Genomic DNA, 12,283 nt, shown 5'->3' with positions numbered 1-12,283 from the left:
CTCTCCGTGTCATCCTGCAGGAGAGCTGTTCATGGCAGACAGTCGGCTTAAGGAGGCTCAGTTCTGTATAGCCGAGGCCAGTTCGCTCTTCCCCAACTCTCACTCTGTGCTGCTGCAGCGGGGCCGCCTGGCCGAGCTCCGGGGCCACCTGGACGAAGCCAAAGGCCTGTATGACGAGGCCCTGGCCATGCATCCTACAGGAGAACGGATACTGGTGCACACGGTGAGAGATAGCGGATGCTTTAGAGGCTGCAAAATTAAGTTAGAACTTATGTAACGCTCTGCTCTTTCAAGTGTCACACATGCAAACATGGTGTTCAGTATCCTCTCTCACACACATGCACACAAACACATGATTGGCTACAGTGACATGTTTAAATGCTATAATTTAGTAAATTAAAAATTCAATCAAAACTGACGTAATATGCAAGCGGAACATGTGCAAACACTTATTTGATGTCTGCTAAAAACACACACACACACACACACACACACACACACACACACACACACACACACACACACACACACACACATATACACACATATTAATGAAGTATTTGCAGTACTTCTAGTTGACTGAGCAAAGTTATATAAAAGTGTACTTCACGCGAGATCTTTTACATTTGGACTTGCTGTGGATTAGCTCACACGCTCTGACTCAGACAGTGTAGGGCTGTTTAATGAAGTTAAAAGTTTTCTCAAATTCACCAAGTTAAATTACGTCACAATTAAATTGCATCAGCTGCCTTCAGCCTTCATAAACACGCCTCCCAGAGAGTAGGAAAAGGCTTTCCTCGCAACAACAACAGCAATACGTGTAGATAAAAGTACATTTCAGGGGACTTTTGTCAGTCAGACTAAACCATGTCCCACTGTGGTCACATGTTCTTATATACACAGTAGCAACATGGCAGTGTGCGCACACATTTTTAATTTGATATTTAAACAATTTTTTGAGTTATTATATAGATTTTAATCCATCTGATCAAACAACTAAAGACAGCACTCAAGACACAGATGAATTTGAGCTCTTAGCACTTTTATATTCAGTTACTGTATTAAACTATAACCTATACACTGTATTAACAAAAGTAATCACTCACCCTTCCAAATCATTGAATTCTTGTTTTCCAGTCACATCCACTGGCTGACCTCATCAATGTGCTTCTGGGAGAACGGTCAAAAACTTCAATAAAGCCTTCCCAGATTAAGCTGTTATATCACATTTCGACATCATTTTAAACTCTATAGATTATGAATGTGACGTCACTCAAGCTCATATGTGTGTGAATGCAGACCAGTGAATACTTTTGCCAGTATAGTGTACATAAAATGAAGCGGCTGCGGATTTACTTTAAACCTGCAAACCAGCAGGCGGCGACTGCTCTGAATGCAAAAATGAAGACAGATTCTGTTGTGGTTTCTCACAGGGTGCGATTTGCACATTGCATGAGAGCTGTCTGCCGTGCTGGATGTGGTACAATCACTGGCTGATAGAGAAGAATGTGCATTTGCCCGACTGGTTGGCAGTGGTTCCTAGAGGTTGCTGGCTCTCACTGGGTGAAATCGGATTTAAAGAAGGTGCTCCACCAAAAAAACAAAACAAAAAACCCTACAGTGATTGCTTTGGTTGCTAACAGATTGCTACAGTTGGCGTTTGTCTGCAAAATCTTGCAAACTACTAGGCGAGTGGTAGTACAACTTAAAAAAGTGTGGCACAAATCAGAAATGGAGAAGGTTCACTTTCAAAGTAAAAGTTTTGCTCCACAGATACAGTCATGTTTAAGGAGTTTTACTTCTTAAACACGACTGGTGAACAGTCTCCATTTCCTGTTTGTTTTGCACTTTTCACAGTTTCCTTAGAGCTCGGAGAGTAGCTGTGTTTGTAGACAAGGACTTTGCTTCCATTCAAACTACAACCACTGCATTATGTTAGCAAGCAAAGCAATAACGAGGATGTTTTCACCAACCCATGCAGGAACACACATTTCTCCCTAGTGACAGATGGTTGCCAGGAGGAACACTTTCCATCTCTATGATTATGTGACTTCCTAGCGACTCCCATCAACCTGCAGCAACCACTTGCAATCATTCAAGGAATTTTCCCCTTGTGATGGGTGCTTGCCACATACTCGTGGACCTGTCTGTACATGTTCTCACTCCCAAAGTGTAACATTTTACGCTAGGTGACAAATCGTCGATATGTTACGCTTCCGGGCACCCAACATGTCCCTATATTACGAGATCGGAAAAATGAGGAAACATGAGAACCGTTTGGAATGAATCTACACATGCTTGTTCATTTTACTTAAATCGCTTTGTAAAACACTATCTAATGTCATTAAAGTTCTGGTTAACGTTAGGGATAAGGTTAGGGTCAGGGCTGGAATACATGGCTGGAACGAGTAGAGTCATTCTACTGGATTTCATCCATAACCAGGCGTGTAGCATAAAAACGCAGAAGGTTTTGCGTTCGCCTCTGGAGTGACAACGGGCTGGTCTGTAGGCCAGTATGATTGGCTTTTTCTTTTCATTTGAGCTTAAATAGTTGATTGTCACACGTCAGAAATGGTGGAAGAGTAACGTCACGTGGTTAAAGGTTATGCGTCTGCAAAACCTAAGAAGGAATCTGTGTGAAAGCAGCCCTCAGCTTCATCTATGACCTCAGAACACTTTTCTGACGAGTTTATGGTCTCATAGGCACAGCTTGAAGCTTCACAGCAGGACAGCAAACCAGTGGGTGATGTTGCCTTTATCATAAAGGCTATAATTGTAACAGATGCTTATTAGCTGCTAATATTAGCAATGGTAGCTTCTTTGCTCTTTTAGAAGCAAAACAAATCCCTCATGTTTCAAACGGCTGTAGATTATATTAGCCTCAGAAACTTAGTTGTACTGCAAGTTAATTTGGAATTTTCTTGTTTAAGCGCATTTTTTAAAGTTTGCCATGTGCTTCTAATAGTACTTACACTGTTATAAGTATAGTACACTTATACTGCCTCATACTGTTCATACTGTAATCGTGTAGTCTTTCTCTCCTCTGTGGCGTGCTGTACTGTGTCATTGTCAGAACTCTGAGTGGTTCAGTCCTGTTTATCGCAGTGCGTTGCTGTCGTCCTCTGAGACGTGCCAATTTGTTGCAGGCAAACCTGAAATTTCAGAAAATAGAAGCAAACAAATTTCGCTCCATCACCAGCAAATGAAAAATAGCGCTTAAAGACTCACTCTCTCTTTCCTGATCACTCCCCCACATTTCTTTCATCCCAGCAGATCCTCTTTCTCTCTCACTGCCGCACTGTAAAGATCCTCTCTCGCCCACTTCCACCCACTCCCTCGCTTCTCTCTCGCTCTCTCAGTCTGTCTTCCAGATGATCCACAGGATTAACCACAGCTCTTCTGACCTTTGAACTGACTCTGTTGTCACAGTGAACGAACCAGAGAGGGATATTCCTCAAATCCAAACGCAGCACTCGACACTCACACACACACACTCACACACAATGACTGCGGTCTCCATAGTGACCGGAGATGTGCTGGCTGATATCACTTTAGCCTTCTTGTGACCACATAAGGCTAGTGCTTTTGCTCCTGCAGCGCACTTTTGGATGCATGTGCGTGTGTCTGTGTGCGTAGAAGTGCAGTCCCACTGGGTTAGACAGAGGTACGCTTCTCTTCCATATTTGGCCTGTGGGAGAACCAATCCCAGGGGGTGAGAAGTTGAAACAAAGCCAGCTGGCAGCGTCCGTCTCTGGGTCTCTTACAGGACAGATGTGTTCTCAGTCTGAGTGTTTGAGTACGTGTACGCATGTGCATGTGTTTAGGCATGACTGTGTTTGTGTATGCCAGCCTTCCTCCACGGATTTGGAGCACATGTGGACTACTTGGGCTTGCTTTTTTTAAGTAAACTATATGTGTACACTTGGACAGAGGCACACATTGTAATAGACACAAATTGACCCAAATTCAAAAATTCTGCTTGTAGAACACTAAAGTTTATGGACTATACTATGTTAGGCATGCTAATGGAGGCTTGCAGTAAATAACTGCATTCTTGCATTGTTATGGAGCCTGTGGGACAATGTGTGGGACATTTTATTTGGAGCTTCGCCCATATTTGTGACTTGCATCAGCCGGCCAGAAATGAGCCTACAGTTACTCTGTGGTGCTGTGCGGCTCTGCGTTCATCCATTTATTTTTACACAGTATCTGCTGTGGACATTTTGTGTGCCAGTGGCCCATTTTCTGCTGTGCCTTAAGGGGAATTCTTAAGATATTCTTGGTAGATATTCTTACACCTCAGTTATTATTCTGCAAAAGTACCTACTGTACTTTCCATGAATGTCCTTAAGATGTTTTCATGGTAACTATACTTTAAAGATGTCACCTTTCTGTGGCTCAACAGTTAATGTGATCTGATATTTATTGTGGAAATGCAATTTCATTCGGAGCCTGTTTACAAGTGGTTTCCGTGGGCTTATCATGCGTGCTCAGTGTGTACTGCACTGTACATTGCTTTCACTAGAAGATCGGGGGCCTTTCTTAAAGTCATTTAAGCTGCATATAAACTGTAAAAGATACGTTGCTTCCAGATTTAGGAGTGAAGCCAGTGCATAACTACCTTAAACGTGTAATGTTTCTTACATCCAGTTGGGGGAGACTCATCGGATTGCAAGAAGCAGTGTATGTTTAGAAGTCAACAGAAAAACGGCTGCTGACTCGATCTATCCTCTCAGTAAATGCTTCCTTGCTAGTTTCACGTCTTATTTAAAACAACATGATGTTAATTTTGTAAGCTATAGTCTGTTTTTTAAGTTAAAAAGTGTGACAAAGCTCAGAAGCTAGTGTCACCATTCAGCAGTCTTCTTGAAATGCTGCAGGCGTTGTCTGAATAATTTTCATTTCAAAAGTCACTGACATTAAACTGTTAGCTTCGATACAGTTCAGTTTAGTTCAGTTTTATAGATATAAAGCCAAATCACAACAACAGTTGCCCCAAGAGCCTTTACATTTTAAGGTAAAGACCCTACAATAATACAGGGAAAATAATCAGACGACCCTCTGTGAGCGAGCACTTTGGAGACAAGGGGAAGGAAAAGCTTTTTTTAAAAAGGAAGAAACCTCCAGCAGAACCAGGAGCAGAGAAAGGTCTAAGTCTCCTAACAGCCTGTGAGGTTTCCATGGTGGGTTCTTGTCCTGCCTAATTGAATCCTACAGCAAGGCTTTGTGAGTCTGATGTTCCATTTGAAATCACATTTCCTCTTCAAGGAATACTTTTGTGAAAAAAAGTTATACTGTTAGATTTAGCTAAGAGCGTCAGGCCCAATCCACATGCCTGCGCATTAAACCAGAATTGAAAGGTGATTATGTCTGATTAGCCGAATTATCCAAAAGCCACCAAAGTTTTTCAAAGTTCTAAGACATTTTCTTTGACATGAGTCCTTTATAACACAGCATCGTGTAGATTTTCCACTCTACCCATGTTAGACGGGGAAAGGGAAATGTGAGTAAGAGAAACCCATTACTGGAATCGATGCAGAAGCTCACCAACCCATGCAATGTGGCTACCATCTTCCCTTATTCACCCGCACACTTCTTTACTCACTGCACTTCATGTTAGCATCAGCTGTGTCCACATGGTTTCTCTGTAAGAGAGGGAAAGAAACGAAGCCATCAGACGGTGACTCACTGCTCTGGTCAGCTGCTGGTTTTGGAGTATTTTTGGATGGATGGAGGGTGCGGTAGTGAGGGAAACCAGTATATGACTATAGTATGGTGTTTGTAAGTGTGCAAGTGTGTGTGTGTGTGTGAGACCAGGATTTTCAGTTTAATTTCTCGATCGCTGCAGTCCACTGGCTACAACTGAGCATGCATTACGTTTGTCTATCATGGGAGTAGCTATTACACATTTGTCTGTTTGTGCTGTTAACCTCATTATGGTAAGCATTTGGTCGACTTGTGCGTATGTGTGGCATGTGCGCGTGTGTGTTTGTGTTCTGACAGTTAGCTGATCCTGAAACATGGCCCAGCCTTGCTTCCGGCGCGGTATGCAATGAATCTGACCCACTCCCATCATCCTCCACATCTCATCTCTCCTGCTCTGTAGTGGAGCCTGCTCTGAGTCAGCCGCACACAAACGCACGCTTTACTTTCGGCCCTCTCCAACGAACCCATATTTGTACACAGCTTCACATATGCATGCATACTCTCAAGGACGAAGGCTTTGCGCTCAATGAATTAATCGCGTTCCAATTATCAAATGCCCCCCCATGCCTGTCTCACTCGCTCGCACTCTCTCTCCTCTCTGCGTGTGGGAGGGGGTGGTTGTCAGCTGATTAGATAATGCAAATACATTATTTATATCACTTTGCTCGTTCTCGCCGCTTTATGGGATTGCCTAGCAACCAGGGAAATTTATTCTATTGAGCACGACCTCTGATAACCATGGAGAGAGAGGGAGAGAGAGAGACTGACTGTATGTGAGAGAGTGAGAAGATGGGGTGGGTGAGTTGATGGTTGGTGGTGGATGCGGGGAGGGGTGCAAAAAGAAAGACGATTGGGAGTTGGCTGGTGCCTCCGTTGCTATGTATGGCTCATCTGGGCTCACTTATTTTTTCCTTTTTCTTTGACGCCTCTCCTTTTTTTCCCCTCCCCCCCCCCCTCTCTGTTCATTGTTCTCAGTTTAGCTCGTTCTTGCTCACTCACACTTCTTTCCTTCCTCTCTTTCTTTCTTTTCCTTACTTCTGAGACTCCAGTATCAACTCTGTCCTTCATTCTTTTCCTCTTTCCAAGTCGGTACGTGTGTTCGTGCAAGTTTGTGCGTCGGTCTTTGTTCCAGTATATATTTATATAGGCGATGTAATGTGCTGTAAGGTGAGAATGTACTTGAAGGAGTCAACCGTAGCCACACTGTATGTGCTGCTTTTTCCCCAAACAAACACACACAAACATGCCATCCAGGTGCGTGAAGATTTGTGTGGTCATATCACCCCAACAAAAGTGAAAGTAATTAATTAAAATGTTTTAATCTCGGTAGGAGTGTGTGTTATGTACTAAATTCTCCTGGACATCCAAATTAACCAGCGATGCCAAACAGATCAGGATGGGACAGCAGGCCTTTTGTACACTTTGAGGAACACCTCTACCAAAACTTGCTTATTCCCTTTCTGTTTGAGAGCTAGGAACAGGAATATTACCGCTCAACTACTTGAATGCTGAATATAAAATCACAGCCAGTCGGTATGTAGATTATCATGACACACATGAACCTTTTGGCAACCTTGAGTCAGAATATTTTCTACAGTTCTCAGTTCAAGGAATACTTGTGTGAAATAAGTTATACTGTTAGGTTTAGATAAGAGCATCGGGACTTTTGACAGTTTCTTGAGTGTCCTGTCAGACACTCAAAGCACAACAGAAAATAGTCCAGCTCAGATTTTGCACTACAGGAAGGTGCCTGGATAGAGGGTGCAGGAAGCACCTCTAGGAGAGTATTGGCGCACTTTTTGCACAACAGCACAATCTCACATCGAATAGACTGTAGTGAGCTGGGAAGTTAAAGACCATCTTGCGTCCGATCCAACTAGACATTTGCACCTCTGTCAGGTATCGCCGTTGAAAAGTTCCCTAATTATCGCACTGTATGTTGTATTAAAGGTTAAAGTATCTCGAGACAGCCGGGGGTTAAGAACCCACTGTGGAGGTCCTAGTGGGACTAGATACCTTCTAACCCTTTAGTACCCAATGCCTTCAAAATATAAAGAGATATAATGGCTGGCCAGCAGTTGGCAACACAATGTCACCCCCTGTTTTGGACGTTTGAAGCTGTACATGTTCATTCTACGTTGGTTTGCCAAGTGGTGGATGACTCTGAGCAAGCTGATGGGATCTGTATAAAGAGTTTCATATTTCACTGAAGTCATAGTTCTCCACACATCTGGACTCTGCCTTCGGTTCATTTCTCCACGTATTGTTCTTGGTGTTTATTTACTGTTTGTTTGTTTGGTTTTTTTAAGGGTAACATTAAGAGCTCTTGCATACCAGCATTAATATATTTTCTAATGATAGGTGCACACACTACATTCACCATCTCATCAATCAACATACGTTTCCACAACTCAAAGCTCCTCTTCTGCTTTACTTTTGCTCTATGAAATAAACACTGAAGAATGGCGGTACGTCTAACAACCTCGAAAAGCTGCTTCAACTTGCCTCCCAAAATACTGAGCTGTCAATGGAAGAAACAGTAAACTTAATATTACTGCTGTCAGCGTTAATCTAGTTAAAATGATATTAACGCCATAACCGCATTATCGCGGCAAATCTCCGTTAGCTCGTTAACGCGGATTGCCGCGTGCGAGGGCTGCACGGCGTCAACGCTTTAGCGCGGTTAGCTCGTTAACGCGGTTAGCTCGTTAACGCGTTAGTGCCATGCAGCCCCATGCACGGGGCGATACGCGTTAACTCGCTAACAGAGATTATCCGCGTTGATGCAGTTATGGCGTTAACGTCATTTCAACAAGATTAATGCTGACAGCACTACTTAATATTAATCCAATAGCAGTCAAAGACAGGTCAAGCCAACATAGCAGAGGTAAATACTAGAGATGGACTGATCTGATATTATGTATCGGTATCGGTCCGATACTGACCTAAATTACTGGATTGGATATCGGAGAAAAATAAAAAATGTAATCCGATCCATTAAATATCACGAAAGCACCTCACAAAACTTGCAACACGCCGTAACTCACCTCAGAACGTTAGCACGTCGAGCAGTATGCATCACGTGATAGAGCGGCTGTGGCATGCGGGACCTGTCGGTGGTCTGGATAGCATGTGGAGCTTCGCTAGCAACCCGGCATTTCATCTCCGACAAAGTTATCCCCGAGAGAAGTAAAGCAAGTGTGTAAGTCCATCTTTGAATGTAAAGCATTCCTGCGTTAAGCTTAACAAGCGACTGCCTCTTCTGGCTGCTACTTCAATCATGAAACTGCTTAATGATCAGCTGATCGGCTTTTCTGTCGCGAGTCCGTTTCTCTGGTTTGTTTTTGGCCCACTTTGCACCAGAAAGAGGAAACCAGCGGCTGAACAACAGCAGCACGTTTAAGCTTGATCAGCTGTTGTTAGAATTTATTTAATCTTACTTTCTACTCGAGGATCTTTTTCTACGTAGCTGACGCTGGTAACTGTGCAGGGGCGGATCTAGCAAAGTTTAGCCAGGGGGGCCGATAGGGCATTAACTGGGAAAAGGGGGCACAAAGACATACTTTTCTTTCTTATTCTCATTTAAAATGTCTAGCTTTTAATAAATAATTATCTGACACCCAAAGTTTTAATTTGATGTAAAATGAATAGAAGTCCATTACTGTATATAGTGACTATTAAGTCTAATATATATACCCTAGTAAGCTATAGTACTTTTTCCTTTGGGAAAGTACCATCTGTGCAGTCTGCAATTTTGTTGAAGAAAGATGTTGAATCTATTTAATATTTCTTGAAAAATAATTGATTTCTGTGCATTTTTTTTTCACACTGCATCAAATTAAGGTTGATTACGTTGATTAAGCATCATGAGGTGGAGCGTGAGGGGTGGTTCCCTATTTTTTATTTATTTATTTTTGTTGTTGCTGGGAGTTGGAACCCTATTAGTTAGGTTGCTTAATATTTATGCTAAGTACTCTTTAAAATACCAGAATAGGGAGGATGGTGCAGGTTTAAGTTTATTAGATTGATCAGTATTGCTGAACTATGAAATTTTTTTTTTTGCATACAGGTATAACAGAATAGCTTTAGTGTAGTTGTTGTTTTAAACTTGAGTATGAACTTATACAAAATGCAGCAAGATATTTAAAAAAACAGTTTTGTTGATTAAAAAACACTATATCGGATTCATATCGGTATCGGCAGATATCCAAATTTATGATATCGGTATCGGACATAAAAAAGTGGTATCGTGCCATCTCTAGTAAATACAATAATCTTGGCTCACTGTGCCCATACCTGCCCGTCCAGACTTGACTGATTAAAAGTTCAAGTAAAGTCTCTCGTCTTGGTTGAATGCGAGGGTATTATGCCATGACTTGTTCGTGTGTAGTTGATGTGTATAGATCAGCAGATGGTTTTGAGTGCTATACCAAACTGTAGGATCATTTAATTCTCTCTAGATCAGGTCTATATAGCCACTTGTACCTTAACTTCTAATTTCCTGGATTGTCTGGACAGTCACAGCTCTGTAGGCGGCACGGCTGACAACAGCAGATTGAAAATCCAAATTTAGAGTTCATCTGTCTCTCCGCTGTCTCAAAGACGTTAATTTTTTTATTCCTTTTTTTAAAACTGTGAAAATATTCATATGATCATCTTATCCCAAAATGATTTTGTGTTTATGCCCTTTAAGTATGTGACCATTATTCTGCCTTCACAAACCTTTTTAATCTATGTTTGGCTTAAGAGTTAGGCTGCGTTGTATCCAAGTACTTTGTATGCAAACTACGATGACTACGGACAATTGAGGCAGAAAAAGTTTTTGGTAATGAAGAAGTTATCGAATGAATATTATTCTTAATAAATCTCCGGGGAGCCTGCTTAGCTGCGGTTGGTATGCTAGAGTATTACAAAAACCTCTTTTTGTCTTTGTACTGTATGGAATATGAATAATATAATAATGCTGACACCAAAGAACAAGAACTCATTTCCCCAATGCTAATCAATTCTATAATCAAATCTCTGTTGGTTGTGCTTGTTTGCGACATCCAGGAAGCCTTTTTTTTTCCCCTTCTCTTCAGTCTAGTCGAAGGACGTTCACTTAATTAAATGTTGTTTGTAGTTTGAAGCATTTCAAAAGTTTGCTTAAAAAAATTGGCTTGAAAGACTGATGAAAACACCAGTGCCCACTCGTAGAGTTTGGCTCAGCTCAGTTCGGTTGTGCTTAAACGGCATGAAAAGAAACAAACCTGTGCTGCCAAGCTCACTGAGATCAGCTTTAGGTAAAACTGGAGACAGATGGCTGGGAGTAATTAAAGACCAACTATTAGATACCAGTTTTCTCCACGTAATGCCAGAAACATTTGATGGCAATTGAAATGCTTTTGAATTTGTTTGTTCTCTCTCCCACTCACTCACAATATATTATTTGTACTGGCTGAATTTCTAATCAAATTTGATCCAAAGACAGACACACACACACATGCACACCAATGACACTGGGCAACAATGGCTTAACCGTCAGCATTTTTCACTGTGTTTTCCTCAGACAAGTGGACAGCAGGAGTGTCGGCCCTTTGATTAGTGGATGTCCTGTGTCTGGATTTCTCTTCTTGTAATAATTCAGCAAGAATCTGTCCTCTTCTTCTTTCTCTAAAATTATTTCTCAGTTTAGTAGTTTCATAAACATGCATTTGCTTTCCTTCCAAGGACATTAATTTCAGTCTCATATCTGTGCATTCATTGCCAAAGAAGATGTTGCAAAATGCTTTCTTAAAATCTTGTCTGGTCAGTAGTGAACAGTCACACTGGGGAATATAGTTGTTGGAGACTACGGTGCAACCAAAACCCCTGCGAGCAAGTACAATGGCCATGTGATCTTGTTGGCTTTGTAATGCTTGCTTCAAAGATGGGGACCAGGTTTGTAAATAATTGCAGCCAGTTGGCATCTTCAAAGCATGTTTGGTGTGTCAAGATGAAGATAAAATATGATGTCAGTCTACTATCAGTCTGCTACCGGTCTGCAATCAAATGAGAGCTGTTACCTGTTTAGGATAAAACAGTGATTCACTGTGATAAATTGGCAGAAATTGCATATCTAATAGGTTATGACTTCAGAGATTTAAAACTTAAATTCAGAATTTAAACTTAATTTTAAAACTTAAAAAAGAAAAATGACAGTGATTTAACTTCAGGGTGAAATATGAGATTTGCAAAAAGTCAGAAACCAGCAAAGAGATGCATGACAGCTGAGTTGCACTCATTGTCTCCAATTAACTCAGATTGATGCCAATGCGTTGACAATTTGTCTAAATGTATGAATGAAATAGCAATTATTTCAAAAATGTGTTTCCAGTCAGTCTGAGTCAGACTGCAATTATTTGGCAACAAGTTACCTCCCATCAAAATACCTGTTCAATTACCTTATTAATCCACAGTGGTCACCATTTGTCATTTATTCCATTGCTGGTCAACCTCTGTGCAGTAAGTTTGTCACTGTAACTGTTTACAATCAGTCACAGAAAGAAAACATTTCAGACACTGATTTTCTTACTTGTCACAGGTGGTTGTTGTTTTT

General features: G+C 41.4%; 1 protein-coding gene across 3 annotated transcripts in view; it reads left to right on the top strand.

The window, feature by feature from the left end:
- The window catches only part of ttc7a (tetratricopeptide repeat domain 7A), a 69,090-nt gene that overhangs the window by 44,672 nt on the left and 12,135 nt on the right, over positions 1-12,283 (top strand). For all 3 annotated transcript variants that reach the window (XM_086258364.1, XM_086258363.1, XM_086258365.1), the window contains one exon: positions 21-223. In XM_086258364.1, the coding sequence (XP_086114490.1) occupies positions 21-223 (203 nt within the window). The remainder of the gene's footprint in view (positions 1-20; positions 224-12,283) is intronic.

Source organism: Aulonocara sp. 'chitande type north' Nkhata Bay, linkage group LG13 (assembly GCF_057382095.1).
Source record: "Aulonocara sp. 'chitande type north' Nkhata Bay isolate Kocher_YH1m ecotype deep benthic linkage group LG13, A_spYH_male_GT1.1, whole genome shotgun sequence".
Classification (NCBI taxonomy): domain Eukaryota; kingdom Metazoa; phylum Chordata; class Actinopteri; order Cichliformes; family Cichlidae; genus Aulonocara; species Aulonocara sp. 'chitande type north' Nkhata Bay.
Note: the sequence above shows the minus strand (reverse complement) of the source record. Positions and strands in the feature narration are given on the sequence as shown.